We start from the raw sequence: 19754 nt of genomic DNA, 5'->3' as shown, positions 1-19754 counted from the left end.
CATGGAGGACGTGCTTTTCTGCTTCTTGCTTTATTTTGTCAAACATCAGTTCAATTGTTTCCTCTTTTGTGCAGTTGGCCTTTCTTACAGCACCTCTGAGAAATGAAGGGGGAAGAAGCAGGATGCTTTTAGAGTTGTTTTTCCAGTCTGGCGCACTCAGCAGGAGGACACAAAGCTGCTCCAGCTGTTTACTTCTGGTGGTTCTTTGATTTCACGATCCCTGATTGCGAGTTTGGGATTTCAGTCACAAACCGTGACTTTATAAATGAGGAGGTGTTAGTGTGAGCCAGGTGGGACGAGCACAGATAGCACCAACAAGCCTTTGTTCTGGGCACTGCGCAGCTGTGAATCCATCTCTAGTTACACACAGGGCCATTTGGAGTTGAGGGTAGAGCCTCAGCTCGTTTCTTGTCAACATATTTTCCAGGAGTTTTTCTTCCTAACAAAGCACCTCTGCTGTGGGGGAAACCTCTACAAAAGAAAAATGTGCAGGAAATCCTTCTAAGGAGCTCTGGACTTGAAAGCAGTGAGGATGTGATGGGTGTGCTGCTCTCCTGGTGTGGCCCCAGCATCCCTCGAGACTTGGGGGAAAAAGGAGAGCAGCTTTTAGCATGAGTACTGTAAGTGGTCCTGAATAATATCCCAGTATTATGGCTGTACCATTAGCAAATTACTAAAACTGAACTTTCTACAAGCTCCTGTGTCGGCTTTGAATGAAGAACTGATATCCCCAGCACCCTGCTCTGCCTTCTAGAGCCAGCAGTGCCCCCCCCCCCCCCCCAAAACAACAGGCAAAGCACAATTTTAGTTGTTCCTTAGTCTGCAAGCAAGGTTAGCTACAGCTTTATCGAAAACTTCTTGGTAGCTAATTTCAAACTGCTAACCTTACTTCTGACAGCAGTTGTTTTGCAGCTAGTTGTTAACTTCATAGGAGCAAGTAATTTTGTCTAATTTGATCATTTGAAACTTGTACTGCCATATTAAAAAGATGAAAGGGTGATAGATCACAAGAGTAGCTTTCAACACAAAATATTTCTGTAGCGTTTAAGAGGGGTCAGGGCTTGGTGAGTGGCTCAGGCTTTATCAAATGTCGTATTACAGCAGCGTGAGAAAGCTCTGTGGAAATGATATTTAATTTCTTCAGGAATCTGAGACTTTCAGTTACGTATTTAGTGCTTTAACATCTTAGGCACTCACAATATTTGCAATTCCTTCTGCTGTTTAAAACAAACCAAACGAGGCAAGATGATTGCTAATAGGGGATAATTAGCTTAAAAATTATCTTTAACCAAATCTGTAAATGATTGTCTAGGCAAACATTTTAAGAAGTGCCTCTGGATTTTGCTGTCTAGCAGCCAAGACTGCTCCCAGTGAAGTGTGCTTGTTTTTAGGGGGCTGCTTGTTGGCCCTTTGGGAGAAGTGCTTTCCTCCAAATACCCAAGGACCGGTGTTTGAAGATGGAGGAACGTGGAAAACCTTTAGCCAAGATGTAAACTCTTGTTGTGCCCGGTAAGAGATGTTCTCTGCACCAAGAAAGACAAAAACTCCTCTGAGGCTGCACAAACAAGCACCTTGGGCCATGCAGAAGGAGCTGGCACCTGCCCTGCAGGGAAGTTTCTGTACAAGCAGTAAGGAATTCGTGCAGTTTTTGGACATAATACATTGTTGTGAGTTCCCTGCTTTTGATCCTGCCATTTTCAAAGCAGATGATTGATGGCTGCCAGCAAATTAGCAAGGGGTAGAAGATGTGATATTTAATCAAAAAAGGTGTTTGAGAGGTGGGCAGCCTGAGCTCTGTGGCAAACTCACCTGAGTATCTGAAGATGCACCTGGGGCACCTGCTGGAAGCACAGCTGGAGACAGGTCTTGGACAGAGCCCGGAGTTACTGAACTGCCACTCAGGCTCCTGCTGCCTTAACAAACCTCGCTCTAAGGCTTCCTTTTAGACACAGGTAATCCCAGCGACTGCCTGGGGCTCTCCTTCTGCTTGGCACCAAGCGTGTGCTTAAGCACTTGCTACTCTGAGGATCTGTCTGGTTCTGTGCTTTGGTTCACCCCTAGATGCATCCAGTTGGGAGGGAAGGAACCGAGCAACCCTGGCAGCAGCAGCAGCATCCCCATCACCAGGGCAAGCTGCTCTCAGCCTCGTGGGTCCTCCTCGGGCTGCCTGCAGCTTGCCACAACCCGGGCTGTGCCCACCAAGTGCCAAACAAGCCTGGGAGCTGTGGGCAGGTGGCATGGCTGCTGCTTGTGCTGCGGGGCTGGTGGCAGCCCAGAAGGGACGTGGGGGAAGGAACAGAGGCAGAAGTGCAGCAAGGAGGAGATTTCATCAGCTTCAACCATCAGAAAGCTGCACAATGAGGCTGCTGCCCTGGTTCTCGGCTGTGGCTCTTCCTTGGGTGCATTCCCATAGAAGAGTCCCAGCACTGGCAGTAGGACCAGCAAGTGGCTTATTTGGGGCTGTCTGGTGCTCTGGAGGGGCCCGGTGATGCCCTGGGCAGGCCATAGCTGTGCTGAGCCATCGAACAAAGCCAGTTCTAACCCCCTTGCCCTGCTCCCAGCCTCAGCTGGGGCTTTCTTCCATCACAAAGCAGGTTTGAGCAAACCAATCTTTAAAGCACGATTTAGCACATAAAAGGGGTTGCTTCCTCTGCTTACAAAAGCTGCAAAAGTTTGTATAAAAACAGAAAAAATAAAGCCTTATTTCTTCCACCTCCTGCCTGCGGGGTGGTGACTCCAGAAGCATCCTCATCCCCTATGCCCTGGCCTGGTTGTGTGGGATTGTGTTGTCCAAGGACAGAGTCGTGGCCCCGTTGCAGCCCAGGGGCTGAGATGATGATGGTCATTGCTGGTGGGCTCTGCAGGACCCCAGGCTCACTGCTTCTTTCCAAGACTGAGGCCTTCCCAACAGCCCTGCTCAGAGCTGTTCTGAAAAGCAGTGGGAGAAGAAAAAGCAGCAGCAGCTGCTGTGCCTCCTGTAATGATCTATCAAGTACCTAAATGCTGTCTGTCATGGTAAGAAATCCCATCGAATTGTGGCATGTGCCAGACAGCTCAAGGAGCCAGCGGAGGTGCTCAGGGAGCGGGTTTCAAGGTGCTGACTTTGGGCATCACCTGAAATTTGCCCTGGGAGTACATGAGCCCACTAAACCTCCTGTAATGTGCCTGCAGCATTTTAAAAAGGCAAAACAGAGCTGAAAATAAAAGTCCTTTTTCTTTTTGTCTTATGCCTATAGCTTGGACAATGCTGCAGAGCACTGCTGAGGTGAGGGGAGCCGTGTTGCTGCTCGTTTTGGGTGCCCGCAGCGAATTTAACATTCGGTTCTGTCGCAGGGGTGAATTTGATGTTTGGTTCTGAACATCACAGAGTGAGTCTTCCCTGCTAATTTTGAATGGAAGAGTAATTCTTGCATCAAAAGCTTTGGCAAAGTGCACTTTGCAGTTTCCAGGCTGCAGCTTCCCCTGCTGCTAGCCCAGCGCTGCATGGCAGCCTGGTGCAATCACAAGGAGCATAACAACAGAAACGGCAACAAAAATAATAATAATATTGATGGTGCATGCATGGTTGGAGAGGAAGAACCAGCAGAACATCCCAAGTTCAGCAGAACATCCCAACATTTCACTTCGAAGAATGAAAAGCAATGCAAAAAATGGGAGGTGCCAGCTGTAGGATGGCAATACCTGCACTGATACTCTGAGAAAAAGCCCCAAAATCTGGATTAGTGGGGGGAGACAGATCCTACAGGGGAAATGCAAAGTGTAGGAGAGCTCCGAGGATGGAAAGTCTTGAACCGGTGTGAAAAGGGTGAGGAGCCCTGAAAGGGAGCTCTCAGCAACACCAAGTGAGTGCCCGGAGCCTGCAGGGCCCCGTGTTTTAGATGTAACTTGCTGATGCAGATGAGGGGAGAAATATTTGTTCTCTGAGTTAATTTTAAAGACGGCTGTTTTATGTGCCTCACTCTAGGGATGAGGAATATTATGATGTGTGTTTCAAACGAGCCATTGCAAGTCTCATTTATTATTTTCCTGAGATCCCATTGCGTTTAAGTTGTCACAGCTTGGGGCCTGCTCATACTTTTTCCCGTCTTACTAGAGGAAAAAAGAAAAAAAAAAAGTGCCATTAAAAAAATACCACCGCTTCTTTTATTGTTTCAAAATTCAAATCCAAACAAAACCAACGTTCCCAGATGAAAAGAAAAATGAGACGGGAGGGTGAAGTAGTTTCTATTAATAACTGATGGGGGAACTGGTGACAGAGGGCAGTGCCTCAGCCACCGCTGGCTGGATGTGGAGGTCTCCGCTTCCCCACTGCCATTTTGGGCAGCTGTGTGCTGCAAAACCCTCGGTGAGCTGGAGCTGTTCAGCTCTGTGACAGGCCCGAGTCCCCAGTGTGCCCAGTACCAACGTGTCCCCCTGTCCCAGTATCCCCAGCACCCCGATAACCCCCAGTGCTCCCAGGTCCCCAGTGCTCCCAGTGTCCCCAGTGCACAGAGTGCTCTCAGCACCTCTATAACCCCCCATGCCCCTAGTATCCTCTAGTGTCCCCAGTGCCCCTAGCGTCCCCTAGTGCCTCCAGTGTCCCAACAGCCCCTACTGTCCTCCAGTGCTGTGTCCCCAGTGCTCCCTGTGTCCCCAATTTCCCCTGTGCTCCTAGTATGTCCCAGTGCTCCCAGTCCTCCCAGTGCCCCTAGTGTCCTGATTGCTCCCAGTGTCCCACAGTGCTCCCAGTGTCCCAGTGCCTCTAGAGTCCCCAGTGCTCCTGGTATCTCCCAGTGTCCCTCCCAGTCCTCCCAGTGCCCTAGTGTCCCCAGTGCCCCCAGTATCTCCCAGCGTCCCCCAGCCCACCCAGTGCCGTGTCCTGTCTCTCCCACTGTCCCCCAGTCCTCCCCGCGCTCCTAGTGTTCCCATTGCTCCCAGTATCCGCCAGTCCCCCCAATCCTCCTCATATCTCCCAGTGTCCCCAGTGCTCCCAGTATCCCCACTGCCCCCAGTATCAGCGCTCCAAAGCTCCTCAGTGCCTCAGTGCTCCCAGTCCCCCGAGTCCTCCTCATATCTCACAGCGCACCCTGTCCTCCCAGTACCCCGAGCGTCCCCAGTGCCCCCAGTCCCCCCCAGTATCCCCAGTCCCCTCAGCCCCGTCCCGCCCCCGCCACCGCCCCGGCCCCTCCCTGCCCTGAGCGGAGCCGTGCCCGGGGCCGGGGCTGTGGCCGGGGCCGGGTGCTTGGGCGCATGCGCGCAGCGGGCCGCGGGAGCCGCTTGTTGCCGGAGTTGAGGCGCAAAGAGAAGCGCGGGGAGGGCCGGGGGAGGCCGGGCCGTGCCGGGCCGGGCCGTGCCGGGCCGCCGGTGAGTGGCGGTGGAGGGCTGGGGGAGGCGGCGCCGCCATCTTGCGGCGGGGCTGAGGGGGCTCGGGGAGGGCTGTGGGGGGCGGGCTGAGGATGAGGGGCTGAGGGAAATGGCGCCTCCGGCGGCGGGGGGCGGCCGGGACGGGCTCCTGAGGCGCGGCGGGGGGGGGGGGGGGGGAACGGCAGCGCTCGGCCCCTCGGCTGCTCGACGCCTCCCGAGGGCTGAGGGGGTCCCGGTGAGGGTCCGGGGGTCGTGTCCGGACCTGGAGCCGCCCCCTGAGGGGGGTTTGAGCACCGCGAGGCTGGGGGGGGGGCGGTTGGTGCCCCCCGGTACCTCAGCGAGACCCCAAAACGCTGAGGGGGCGTCGCGGGGCCGCTGCCGCCAGTGCCCGGTGCCAGCGGTGTGGTGGCCGTGGGGAGAAGTTTTCTGAAATAATTCATCTCCCGGGGTTTTCGTGTCCTGCGGAGGGGCTGAGGGGAGCGGGGCTGGGGTTGGCGTGAGCGAACCCCGAAACGGTCCAAGACAAGGGAGTAACGGAGAGGTTTTTGCTGCCTGAGCCAAGATTTCAGTTTGGAGATTGAGATTTAACACGAGGAAGTAATGCCGTCAAGCTTTCCGAAAGCAAATTCTCCAGAAGAAAAGGCCAGAGCGAATAATACCAAGTTTTTACGAACAGAGGGAAGGCCGGTGCCAGATAAACACGGGGATAAATTTAAGACTTCAAAAATATTGATCAGTGTTCCGCATAAAGATTAGCATGGGACGGTCTTAATGATGCTTGATGTGCAGAAGAATGGGATTAGGACAGTTTTATTGACACTCAGCCCTGCGAGGAATTGGATTAGATTTTTAATATGAAAACACTTCTAGTAATTCATTCAAATACTGCCTAGATGAGTTTAAAAAAAATAATCATAATAAAAAATAACACAACCTTACACACGTTTGTAGTTGGGATTAAGGGATAAAGAGCTGATGTTTGGTCTTATTGTCTGGTAAGGCAGAAACACAGCGGAGAGGAGAGCGGTGCCTCCAGAGCCGCGCTTCCCTGCTCTTCCCTGTCCCATCTAGCTGGACTGCACGTTTTTGGGGTCGGGACAGTCTTTTCCTCATTGAAAGTTTCTACCTGGTGTTGTAAGATACGGGATAATAATTAGTACGAGTCCCCAGGGTGATTTGCTGGATCGGAGGCTTATAAAGTAATTACAGGTGCAATTATAACGGGGGACGTTTTTGTCCTCTGTGCTTTAGTTTTGGCCTGAAATTGATGGCACCTTAACTCTGCGAGTAATGCCACAAAGGCTGAACGTGTGTCAAATAAATTGTAACTTACCATGAGCATGGAGATGGAACCAGAGCCTGGATGTTTCCTGCCCAGTTCAGCTCAGCACAACCGACAGGCAGGTTGCATAGCATCAGTTCCACTTCTCCTGGCTGGAGTGAATTTGTCTTGCCTTCGTTGTTTTTATTGCTGTGACAGGTAAGCTGCGGCATGAGGAGTGGTTACGAACACGTGTACTGTGCAGACAGTTCCTGAGCAGCTGACTTCTTCTGGCCTGAGGGCGTGTTTTGTTCGCCTCAAGCATGCCGTGTGCTGGGCACTGATTGCCTGTGCATTTTTCCACCCCTTCTTTATTTGCTGGAACTTTAAGGAAGTGGTGGGACCATTCGTCTTTGGACTGTATGTAAAGTAGCACCTGGAATTTATTTTAAAAAGCATCTGCAATTTCGGTTTGTAATGGTTGACTTGAAATTTTGTTTCATCTGTAGGAGATCTAGCTCTCCCTTACCTCCCTTCTTTCATCCTGCAAAGCTTTTAGTCTGAACGCTTCAAGGGATGATGATGATGTTGTATTGTAGGGGTATAAATTTGAGGGTACAGCCTCAGAGTAACCCCTTGTCCTCTTCCATATGAGCCATGGTATTTTTTTGAGAGGTGAGAGGTGCAGCAGGCCTGATGCTGGGAGCCGATGCAAGTGGGTTGAACTTCAGGAGAACATAGACTGGGCCAAAACCACACTGAAATGCAGCAGCAGCTGCTGTGCACCTTTATAATCTCCTGTAGGATAACGAGGACATTCCTGAATTGCGGTGTCAGTTCTGCCCCGCACATACCCTGCTCCCTCTCCCCTAGTTTATGGTATTTAATCCATTCCCATCTTTCTCAAGCCTCCAGCAGCGTGTCTCAGTGCCATGTGCCACCCAAGGCAGGGGAAAGGGAAGAGGGTGGCACAGTGGGTAGAGGAATTAGATCAGAGACCGGGAGGAAAAATGCCCAACTGCTTGGGAATGAACGCTGGCAGCTCGGCGCTTGGAATCAATTAGCAGCTGCAGCGACCAGGGATCCCAGCAGACCCCAGCCTCCCTAATTAGTAGTAGACTGTGCTCAGCAGGTAAAGGGTGCGTGCAGATGTGCTCTTGTGATACAGAAAGGTGCTGGAAATGCCTTGATGGGCAGACTGGTACGCTCCAATTTTGGCGTGGTTTTGAGCAGAACATCCCGGTTAGAGATCTGCCATGGCCCAGCTGGGGTTAGAGCCACGTGTCCGTCACTGCAGAGGTGGCAGCTGAGCTTCTGTCATGATGGTTGGATTTGTCCTTAAAGTTTAATTCCTTCTCTTCTGCACTTTAACTTATAAATGTGGCAGAGTGCTTCCCAGAGGATGGCTCAATGTATAGGCAAAATACTTTCCCTCCTTAGAAAGGACATTTAATTTTAAGTTTAGCAGCTTTTGGCTTATCTTGTGTGAGGGTTTTTTTGTTGTTGTTTGTTTGTTTGTTTAATTTTCTGATTGAATCAAGCTAAATGACGGGATAAAGGCATGGCAAATCTGAGCAAACAGGTCAGATTAGAGCTTGTTCATGAAGCACACAGGGCCTGTTTTGATAGCTGTAGCTTTGAAACTAAACAAAATGCTTGATTTAAGCAAGAAACCTGCACGTAAGTGACAGCAGAGCTCATGTGTGTGTGGCAGGAGGCAGCCGGGCGCTGCGCAGCCGGGATCCCCATGGCACAGGCCGGGCGCTGCCGGTGGGTGCTGCTTGCAGACGGGAGTTTGGGAGGCTCACAGGGCTGCGTCTGCCTTCCAGCCAGCATCAGGGTGGGTTCTCATGGTACGTGAGCCCCTCTTGTGGTCCTGCTGCTCCGGGTCTTTGTGTGTCCCTTTCTTTTTCCCTGCTGTGAATTTAGGGGGTGAGCTGTGGGTGTTTCAGCCTCCTCCTCCCTGGCTGTGCTGAATTCCCTTGCTGTGCCGAAGGAGCTCCTCTGCACCCCATCACTGGGGCCAGTGGGACAGCAGTGGGCAGGAGCCTCAGCTCCCCTTTCCCTCTTGGCTCTGGAAGTACGTCCCCTCCTGCGGAGGATGTATTTAAGGTCGGCACAACGCAGCTTTGCAAATGAGGTAGCACAGGACTGGAACAGCCAAGAAGTTTTCATATCAACAAATGAGATGCATAGGAAATAGGCCAGTTCAGTGAAGGTGGTGGATTTGCTTTCCCTTTTTTTGCCTTCAAAAAAAAGGCAGAGGCCCTTGCCTGTTCTTCTGGTTGTCATTCACTTGCATTTGAGGTGTTATTTAGCCAACAATGCACATAAAATACAGCAAATATTGCTGATGAAATTTGCAAGCTTTCTTCCCTCTGCTCGCCTTTTGTGGCTGTGATAGCCACCCATTCATTCCTTCTGAAACTTCTGATGGGAAAGGAGGGATGGAAGATACACGTTTGCAAGTTTTTGTTTGTTTGTTTTCTTTGTATCTGAAAAAATACTTTGTTAGGTTTTTGTTTAATTAGTTCCTTGACTAAACACTTCATTTCTCAGATTCAGATGGTCTTCCAAGAAGGTTCCTTTTTGACTTAACCTTTGCTCCAGCAGGGACAACAATATTTTTGCGGTTCTGCATTGTGTTCAACACAAAGAAGGCATGTGATGCTGAACTGTTTTTCTGATTCTTTTTTTCCCCTGTATATACAGCTCCCTGAAAGAAGTTTGGATATTTTTGTATGGCCATCGCTGCCAGATTGTACTTTACTTCCTTCATTCTCTAGTAATGTTAAATCTAAAAATAACGCTTTGACTGCATACTATACCAAGCTATTTCGAAAACAAATACTGGAGAAAAAAAAATCTGCTTTGCAGTTTTTGTTGCACAATTATGTACGGGGAATATGGGCACTCTGGCTCATTGTGCCTATTGACTTCTGCATCAAATGGGTCTGAACAGCAAGCCCACGCGTATTTTGTACTCTGAAGCTTGCTTTGTCAGTTCTGTACGCTATTTTTTTTTCCTTTTGAAATACTTGACCTAAGCATGCATTACTCAACAGGGAACAATTGTTGTTGATGTCAGTATGACACATTAAAAACTGTTTTGCTGTAGGTACGGGTAGTATTGGCGGTTAATACTAGCTGCCCTAATGCCAGCTGTTTGGGGTTGAGATAATCAACCTTAATTTTTCCCCCAAAAAGCATAAGATGAATATTCGATAAAGCACAATGTAATATAGCTTCAGAACAGAAGCAAATCAAACAATTAGTGCAGAGCTTTGACATCCCTTTAAAATTCCTATTTGGAAGCCTACAGCCAACACGCAACTGTAGGTACCAACATGTTGGAGGACAACAAGATGCTACGGGTAATGGCATGCTCCTCTTGTTTCATTAACTACATCCCAATTAAGAACATGTTTTATTGCGAAATTAATTCTTTGTGTCTTAGTTAAACATTTCAGCAGTGGCTGAACTTTTAGTTTTCCATTAGAAGAACCACTTTTTTTTTCCTCAGCACTACAATTTTTATGTTGCCACAAAATTGACTTCCTCTGGAGTCGCAAATCTTACAACTTCCTTACAGGTCATTACATGCCGAGGGAAAATAATTCTGATCAAGAGCAATGGACGGTATTCGGATCTTACAGCTGGTGTTGGAGAAATGGGTGCAGATTTAGAAATGGCAAAACGTGGAGTATCTTATTGGGAACATTTTAGGGCACAGTTCCAGGGGTCGTGAACGTGGCAGTAGTTGTGGGGTCTGTTTTCTGTGCGGCACTGCAGTTCCTTACTGGGTGTGTGTATTGGGGGGTTACAAGTGGCTCTCTTTGGTAGAGAGGCCGGGAGCAGTGGTGGCACAGCCTTCTCTCGGCCTCCCCGTGGAGCATGGTGATGAAGGTGTTTTTGTGCTTCCTTGGTGCCCGGTTCCCTCCCCAGACCCCCCAGTTCTTCACGAGCATGAGGAGCTGGGGAGAAGAAGCTTGACAGTAATGGATTTAATGAAAGCTATCAAAATGAAATTAAGGCGTGCTCGTGCCGCTGACAGCAAGCATTAACTGCGGACGTGGAAGGAGGTTTTGTACCTTCCGTGCGCCCTCCCTTCTCTCGGCAGGAGGCTCTGCAGCCTGGCGCCGAATGCCTCCTTCACCTTCTGCAAGAAGAAGGGCAGGAGGAAGACGTGTTGCTGACTTCGAGATGCCACACGAATGTAAAGAGAAAGGTAGCAAAGGGAGTGCAACTGCACATGATCCAAGGATGGCTTTGGGAACGTGTGAGCTGGGGCAGCGAAGCGCCGTGCCGTGCTGCCTGCTCACTTCCCAGCACTCTCACAGTGGGGTGGGTTTGTGCTCAGGAGAGGTTCCTTGCAGAACTGGTGTTCGTGCCGCCAGCAGCCTGTGCAGCTGCTTTCTTGTGTCAGCTGGGCTGAGTGTGTGCGTGCATTGCTTTCTTCTGTTTGTTGTTTCAATTTGGCACGGCTGTGTCAAGAAACAAGAGATAGCAGCTTACGAGCTGCGATGCTGATCTGGGCTTAACACCAGGCTCAGCTGCTAGGTGTAGAGGGAGCTCACAATATTGCTGACTGATCTTATACATTGATTAAAGCCGCATGGCCCCGCTGCCTGTCTGTTAGGCTCCCAGCACAATAACAGGTAGGCACAATCCATACATTGTGTGTTTGCAGTGACCTTGCAGTGCCTGTATGGTACAAATGAACACCGCAAACTCCCTAAAACCAAACTAGTTTGTCTTAGTGGTCCTGTGGCGGAGCTAAAACACGACCTGCTTGTGTCTCCCCAATTCATACCTGTGCTGCAAGCCCATTTTTTTCCCTTCATTGACACAGCAGATAGCGAAAGCAGCTATGTCTTACTCGTGCCATTAAATGCTTGCTGGTGGCTACAAACACTTCCTTTTGAAATGTGGTCGTGTGGTTCCATTGCAGGCTCGGAAAGTTCATTTCAATCCCTGGCTGGGCTGATGAGGTTCCTGGAGGTGAGGCTGGGCTTTTGGTAATAGTATTAGTTCAGCCTTGCAAAATATTACTTGCCTGAGGTGAGTAATATTTTTTGATGGGTAAGTAAAAGATCATCAGTCATCGGCATAGCAGAGGACAGGCAAACAATTTTTGTCTGAACTGGTAAGTTCTCAAAGCAGCTCCTGAGACTGGATTAGTTGTGCCCTGCGAGAAGTCATTAAATTTTTTCTCCCCCCTGTTTAAATTTCACTAACGTCATAAGAATGAATGGCAGCTGTAATATATTGGGTGTGAGATAACTACCAAATCTTACAGGAAACTGGGGATACACAGAGCTCCGAATCCCAGCTTGCTTGAATGCACATCCATTGCACTGACTGAAATGCCCAGCTTTCCTGGGTTTCCTGTTCTGTTTTGGGAAAGAAGGGTGATTTGTAAGTGGATTATTCCCAGAACAGCACAGTATCAAATGGTTTCCTTGATGCCAGCTGCTTCTCGAATGGAGTTTTGCCTGCTGGTATACCAAGGCTCAGCCAGAAGGGCTGTGAACTTAATATTGTTGTTACTTGATTTACAGCCTCTGGATGTATTACCCCGCTGTGTTTCTCACATTTTACCCTTATATAAAGACCCTGAAATCCTCGTGTCGTTGGCAGTCAAGCTGGCAGCGTGTGAATTGGAATTTCTGCTGAAATGTTTCTCTTCCCGTTAGGTCTGATGGTGCACAGGGAAGGATAATGAACCCCAGTCCACCCATTTAGCCCTCACGCTTTTATTTGTTTGTATGAACTTGTGCCTTTTTTCTTTTTTCGTTTTCTTTTTTTTTTCCATGCTAAGGCAAGATGGATGTTAAAAGCCAAAACTGGTTCTCTGCAGGAATGATGGAGCGGCTTCCCAAGGCTGCAGTGTGGCTCAGTGGCAGAATTGAGTATTTCTGACTTCTTCCTATGGGTTCCCTATCTAAAGATAAAGCACAGAGGTCTGGGTGGTGGCATATTAATTATGAACTATTATCTCTGCCAGCACGCTGGTCGTTTATCATTTAATAAATCTGAATCTCCACCTTGGGACTGCCTGACTCATCGTAGCTTTTCTGCATCTTCCTTTGCATTGTTTCTGAGTTGCCTAGTGTTGAGGATGAAAGCAATCACGCGAATAGGGACAAATGGGAAGCATTTGTGCTCTTCATGGCTCTTCAAAATGTTTCAAGTTGGATTGTGCTGTCTGTAATTGCACAGTTTGCTTCCTTTTATTGGGCTATCTTGGTTTTACTGTAGATCGTACTGGTAGGGAGCATTATAAGAACAGTAATTTCTTCATTACATTTTTCTAGGGCTTTTAATAGATTTATAAAACACAAGAGATGGAAAAGGCCTATTATCATATCGGGTCTTCTCCGGGTAGTACAAGATAGTTTGGTATGTTATACTTCCTGACAGTTTTCCTCGTCCCATTTTAAATAAATCCTGCAGCTTAATTACCTCTGCTCAGGTTCTGTCCGATTACTTTCCAAACCCCTCATCCCCGAGGGAGCTCCCTAAATAGTCTTGGTGTTGCAGCTTCTTTATTTTCAAAGCCTGAATGCGAAGAGTAACATCTAAAAAGTGTTGGTTTTGTCCTTGTTGGAATTGGCATCAAAGCGTGGGCTACAAACGAGTGTTTACAGATGCACAAGACTACATCAAATATTAACGTACAGCGAACCCTTGGCTGTGGTCACTCGATACCAGGGGACCGGAGCAGAAAATTTAACTAGAGGGGTGAATCTCCACGGGGCTGGGGGCGGTTGGGTTTTGTGTACGTAGCCGGGGGCGCCGCGGGGCACCGCCAGGTTCCACAGGTCGGTTGAGGACCGCTGGGAGCTGAGCAGGCACCCACGGCTTTGCCGCTTCCCACTTGCAGCCTCCTGGCCCCATCCCGCTGGGCTACGTGCTGCTGAGCTTCACACCTCGGCAGGACTGTAAGTAGCTGGGTTTTTACACCCGGGGGTGGAGAAAAAAAAAAAAAAAGTAAATCCTGCACGGATTCGGCTGTGATACCCCCGAGATACCTGGTAGTGCAGTCCACGCACATCTCTCCTGCTTTTAACCTCAATAAGATCATCACAGAGAGCTGCTGTGCTTGAATTGCAGCCGCAGGAATGCGCAGGCATCGTCAGTTACCCTGCACCAGGTCTGTGGCTTTGCCTTTGGCTGGAATAAACCTGCACTCCCAGCCTGCAGATAGATGGTGTAGCACACGGAGGACTTCAGGTCAGGAGTGGAGCTGGGCTGCCCAAAGTTAAGCACCCGGTGGTTAAAACCTGCCCCAGCCATGTCACTGTAAAGCTCCTTTCAGTACTCACGGGGAGAAACAGTCTGCCAAAGGCAGATGGAGCAAATTGTTCTTGGGTGATGCCTGCTTTTAGTGCTGGGTTAAGAGCTCAGAGCAGCCTTGTCGACCTCGGGAATTCAAAAGTCAGAGCAGAGATTTCCCACTCAGGCAGTTCTGGCCCATTTCAGCAAGAATGCGGTTAGACCTGGCGCTTGGGCTCTGCTCTGGGGAACTGAACAGCGGGTTTTGCTCACACTGCTGATATCCAGGAGCTCACACTGCTGATATCCAGGAGCTCACACCCCTAAAATGCAGCAGCGCTGCCAGTTCAAGGTTGTGGATCTGTTCTTTGTAGGCAAGCAGTGATGTTCACAGCTTGAAAATATTCAGGTTACATTCAAAGGGCAGTAACAGTTAATTTATGGTCAGTGTTTTAGAGTCAACCACAACAATCGTTGAATATTTGGGAACTGGGGGCCCGGATAGTTGTATGGCTTTTAATCAGCTCTTCTAACAGAGCCCGTTAGTTCATTTCCTGGGAGACGAGGGCAGCACAAGCACCAAAAGCATTTTGAGAGCTCTTTAGGATTTCTAGCCTAGAGCCTAAGCATTGCAGCAGTACAGAGGAACCCCGTGACAGATGCTGCTACTCCCCGAGTTGTACAGATTGGTCACAGTGGATGTGGGATATGAGTTTGTGCATGCTCCTGTGTATTTGTGATTCTGTCAATTTAAATCCTGGTACTGCTAATATCCAGACCAAAACTCCCACTGAATCCAGAGAACCCAGGATTTATTATCTGCCTCTTTTTTTTTGTTTTGTTTTCAAGCCCTAGTTTTCTTTCTTAAAATTAAATAAAGATCCCAAAGGCTAAGCAGAGAGATGGAACAGAATGTCTCGGAGAGAATCGTCACCATCCCGCCAGCAGACTACGATGTACTGAGTGCCTTAGACTGGAAAGACGGCATTGGTACCTTGCCTGGTAGCAACATACAAGTAAGAAACCAAGGAACACAATAAATGAGCAGCCACCATGCCTTTGGCACCGCACACAAGTTTACAATATATTCTCTAGTTTGCAAATAAGAGTTGTGCAGAGGAAACACTTTGCTTTAAGCAGATGGGTTGGCGTTACCAAGCAGGTGCTGAAGGTTCAGGGATGTTTCTGAAAGCCTGCTGATACTTCCTTCCCCCTTCTAATTTCTTGCTCGATTGATTTCTAAAGGTAGGAAGTGTTTTAAAGAATTGTTTTCTGCCGTTAGAAATTATGGGCCTGATCTTCCTAATTCTCAGTCACGTCCATACAACATACTCGGGCAAGAAATCCTGTTAAGCTCAGCCCAGCATGAGAGACACTTTGTCATGAGTGAATACCTGTGGGGTTGGGCCTTTAGGTTCTTTTCACACCAGTGGTTATTTTTTGCAGCTTTGACAGCTGTCTGTAGCTGACATACTCATGGTAATGTCTCCAGTACGGTTCTCATGTAAATCAGACCCAAGATCTGATGGTCACAAACGAAGTGTGCTGTGGTAGAGGGGGGAGGAGGGGAGTGTCAGTTGACTGTTTCCCAAATTACCTGCAGCTGTTATTTCAGTTTGATTGCACTTCTGATGGTTGGGAATGAATACATAAAATTGGCCTCAAGGCGGCGAGTTCTGAATCTGGGAAAAAAATCAATCTCGAGTGAAATAAATTGGAGCTGAAGGGACTTGAGAGCTCACAAAAAATCCTATTGTTGGTATCACATCAGGCATTCAGAATCAGGGCCTCCACCTCCTAAAAATGCTGACAGTCTCCCCCTTCTTCTCCTCTCCCAGCTGTGCAGAGAAGTCCTCTCCATGGGCTGCCCGACCTCGCGTAGTCTGCGAGGAAAATGCTTCTGCCTGCAAATGTCCAGAGAACATGGGTGAACCTGTGTTCTTGGAGTATTTTGAGATCAGTGCTTGGCTCTCGCACCAAACAGACATGGAGTTGGGTCCACTGACTCTAGGAGGCTCATGATCATTTTGCAGTGGCCTAACTTTTCTGCTGTGTTTATTCAGTCGTTATACTTCTGCTGCTTAAAAGAGCTGAGCAGCGTATTGCCACGGGTTTTCTCTTAACCAGCAGTAACATTCATTTGCAGAAACAGCTTCACCTCTTTTGGTTCCTTGCAATAGCAGAGAACCAGCAAAGCACCAGCACACTTAGTGGAAGAAAACAAATGATACTGTATTATTTTATGTTAGACAACAAACTATAAGAGCACTGATACCGTGGCTGCTGAGCGTGGTAGCAGTGTGGAGCATGCTAACTGGCTCCACAGGAACCTGCTTCGTTCTCAAGATGCCAAACACTCTTTTTCCTGAAAAAAAAGCCAAACAGCTTTTTCTTTTTTTTTTTTTTTTTCTTTTGCAGTATAATCTTTTTTTTTTCCCCTCCCGTCTTCTCTTCCTGCTGTATTCCAGTTCTTGCATGCACAATTAAATACATTTTCCCTGAATTCCCTTTTCAAAAGTTCCCAGCAAGGACAGATTATTTTTGGAGAGTTTGTGTGAATTTCACGTTAGCAAATGTGCTATGTTGAACTGCTTTCTATATGTAAAAGAAGCAGCAGTCCTGATAGAAACAGTTACACATTTCCAGACCTTCAGGATGAAGGATATTGCCTTGAGGAATCGGGGAATGAAACCAGAGATGGGTTCCATAGGTCAGCCAGTCCTCAGCACAGCTCGGGAGCTCGTAATAACGATGTTGGTCATTTTTCTAGCAAACTTTTGCTTCTGGGGCCCTGGGCTGGGCTTCCCAGTTCATATGGCACCAAATAATAAAAGGAAGCCTTGTCTTCACTGGCTTGGGCTGAAGCAGAGCCCGTGATTTGTATGCAGCAGTGTCCACCCCAGAGACTCATCTGCTAACACCCAGCGACGTTGGCACCCTTCCCCACCTCCAGCTGTGAGCTCGCCTTCATTCGCTCTGCTGCTTAATGGCACGTGGAGCTCGGGAGGTGCTCCTTCCCCTGACCTTGTGCTCATGGTGCTGAGCTGTCCTCGGCAGCGATGGCAAGGAACTGCTGAGATCCTGCACCCTTGGCTACTGCTCCTCTGGCGTTGGGGGAAAGCGAGAGGTTGCTTCTCTTACAACAGCCAGGCTCCAGGAAACGCAGAGGCCCACGTAAATTCTTTCTTTGCAATGGGCTGTTTCTCATCTTGCTGAAATATAAAAGGTGCTCCGCGTCTTAGGGGCTGCAGAGGAAGAAGTGAGCTCTTAGAAGCAAGTCCAGCATCTTTGAATCCTTAACAAATACAGGCTTCCGATCAAAAAGAGGAAGGAGGGGGAGGAACTTTTGGGATGAGGCTTTGATAGGGGGCTGGAGGCAGGATTTGGAGACCAGGAAGCGTGCAGCAGTAGAGGAAGAACAGCACTTCTCAATGCGACGAGGGCCCTGCTTCAGAGGTGAAGCACACGCTTTTAATCTGGGTTTGCCAGGTTTGAGTGAAGAACGGGTGGCTGAGAAAAGATCTCAAGCTAATAAACTGCTGTGAATAAAAGCTTTGGAGCAGAGCTTGCAAATGCAACCCACCCGGTATTTGCCTCTCGTTCTGGAGTTCAGCAGCTCTGTAGTGCAGACAGTAGAGAAGATCAAGGAGTGACTAATCTTCAGATTAGTCTTTTTGTGTGCGTGTTTGATTGCCTTTGCAGATGGGGACTAATAAAAGATGCGCATTGACGCTATTTGGCACGCTGCTAATTTTATCTGGATCCATGAAGTGTGTTCCTAGCCCAAGACATTTTTTAAGCTTAAACGATAGTCTCTGAAGTCAGACACATACCATTTTTTTTTCCAGGCTACCCTATGGGTTGATCACTTCCCTGCGTGTCTGCAGGGGTTTTCTTCTTCTGCATCTCAGTTTCCTCTTGGCCTGCAGTAGGGCAGACGGCGCGTGTGCAGGGCGTTAGGTGTGTTTCTGGGCTGTTCAGGGGTGGTTTGTTCAGATGAGTACTGCGTTTGTGCAGTCCCAGCCGTGCTCCGAGGTCTGCGAAGCTCGGCCAGCAGCAGCTGGGAGCACACACTGCATCATTCTCCGCTGCAGTGTGACCTCTCCTTCAACAGCTGGGTGATTCCTGCTTCCACCAGGATTTTAGGGAGCTTGCAGTATCTGATAACTGCAGTAAACGTAATTGTGCTTTGCTGGATGAACTTGACCCATCAGAACAAAGGTTTGGGGTTGAATTGGTTTTCTGCAGGAATTTATTCTGGTGCGTTTGTCAGAGGTCTGGGATTTATAAGGGGAACAGATCAAAGCAGGTAGAATAACTCTGCTTTCCTCCTCTGATGGTGAAATGCACCATTGGGGTTCTGGGGGCCCGCTGCTGGCATTTTGAGGAAGAGTTTTGTGTTTCGTATTTTTATCGTTAGCTATTTTTATTGCTTTTCTATGTACATACAGCCATTTCTTTTTGTCCCATACCTAGTTGCTTCTCAGGGAATCCTATTCCTTCCTGCCCCCTTTTCTAGCCCATTTACTGCTGCTTATTTGCCTGCTTTCTTCTGTTACCTGCAGTTCCGTTTAAATGAGTTTGGAATGCTAGAAATCATTACTGAAGTAGAAGCAGAAGCCATAAAAGCTCTTTCAGCCTCAGCAATAAATGCCAGCCCAACCAGCTTTGCTCCTGCTGCTGTCAACGCTTCCGCTGCCTCTAGCGCTGATTTGGAAGGTGAGCCTTTTGCTGTGGGACAGAGTATGTGGTTTCTGGAAAAGCTTCTAGAAACAGGACTGAAGGGTGTGTTTCAGCAGCGCCGTGCTCCCTGACGCAGCGTGTGAAGTGAGTCACTGCCAGTTTTGAATGTTGTAGAGGTATTTAGAGTGAATGTAATTACTGCAGAGTCATAACAGAGCCCGGCTCATGCGTTGTGCGCTCCTTTGTGGAAGGTAAGTGTGGTTATATAAACCATCTGGGCTGGGTTTGCCACTGTACTCAAACATCTCGCTCACACGGAGTTTCAACTTAAACACCGGGGTCTCCTTAACTGGTGATACTGGGATGTCGGAGCCCCTTCTTTCCAGGGTAGTGGATCAGCAGTGACATCCTTAACAGGGGTGATGCACTTGTCATGACAGTGATTGCTCTGCATCTGTATTAAACTGAACTGTGCCTATTTTAGGGCTTTGGGATCAGAATGGTCTGGTGTTACAGACCTTACTAAACACTCGGCCTCCAAAATCGAGGGGTTGCACCCCCTGGGAGGACTTCCAGCTCCATGCTGAGTCCTGAACCACGCTTGGGAATTGCCCGGGACATTGCTGGGTGCCTCAGGCCAGAAGTGCCCAGGGCTGTGCTAAAGATGGGTATAGCTGAGGTGCTCTGGCTGATGTGCTAACACAGATGTGCCTTAGTTGAGTGCTGTTGTGCGTGCGGGGATTTTCCAGTGAGATTCTTCTGTGTGCATGCAGAGCATGAGCGGGTGGCACAGCGCTGTGCCAGCCTGGCGTTGGTGGCCCAGAATGAATCCCCGGTTTGGCGAGAACACCCTTGAGAGTTGCCTGTAACCTGGCTCATGCCGATAGGTGCGTTGTTAGCCACAAGGACTTCGTCATTTCCAAGGCTGCTGCAATCCAAATTAAGGGTAATTGTTTTAACAGGGTAACGTAAGCATGTTACTAGACATACACATCAATATAATGGACAAAAAATATCTCAGATGGTTCTTTGCAGACCTCTTCTTACCCTGTTTCTCCAGAAACCAGTATTTGAAAGCAGATTTACTTCTCTTAGCCTCTGAGCCTTTTCATTCCAGCCCACTTGGTTCAGCTGGGCAGCCTCACTTACTTGGTACATCATTTGTTTCCTTTAATCAAGGGTTTCAGTA

The 19754-nt window shown here is 48.7% G+C and overlaps 1 protein-coding gene across 4 annotated transcripts in view; it reads left to right on the top strand.

Annotated features, from left to right (window-relative positions):
• Positions 1-5162: 5162 nt before the first annotated feature.
• The window catches only part of LOC311423459 (lethal(3)malignant brain tumor-like protein 4), a 49892-nt gene continuing 35300 nt past the window's right edge, over positions 5163-19754 (top strand). The window contains exons 1-2 of one of the 4 annotated variants that reach the window (XM_084497464.1): positions 5163-5343; positions 18448-18601. In XM_084497464.1, coding sequence (XP_084353590.1) covers positions 5230-5343; positions 18448-18601 — 268 coding nt within the window. In that variant the 5' untranslated portion in view covers positions 5163-5229. Of the gene's footprint in view, positions 5344-14767; positions 14899-18447; positions 18602-19754 lie in introns of those variants that run through there. The other 3 variants (XM_084497463.1, XM_084497462.1, XM_084497465.1) reach the window with 3 other exon arrangements.

This window comes from Aythya ferina (assembly GCF_964211825.1).
Source record: "Aythya ferina genome assembly, chromosome: 24".
NCBI lineage: Eukaryota > Metazoa > Chordata > Aves > Anseriformes > Anatidae > Aythya > Aythya ferina.
This window is presented reverse-complemented; position numbering and strand designations above follow the sequence as displayed.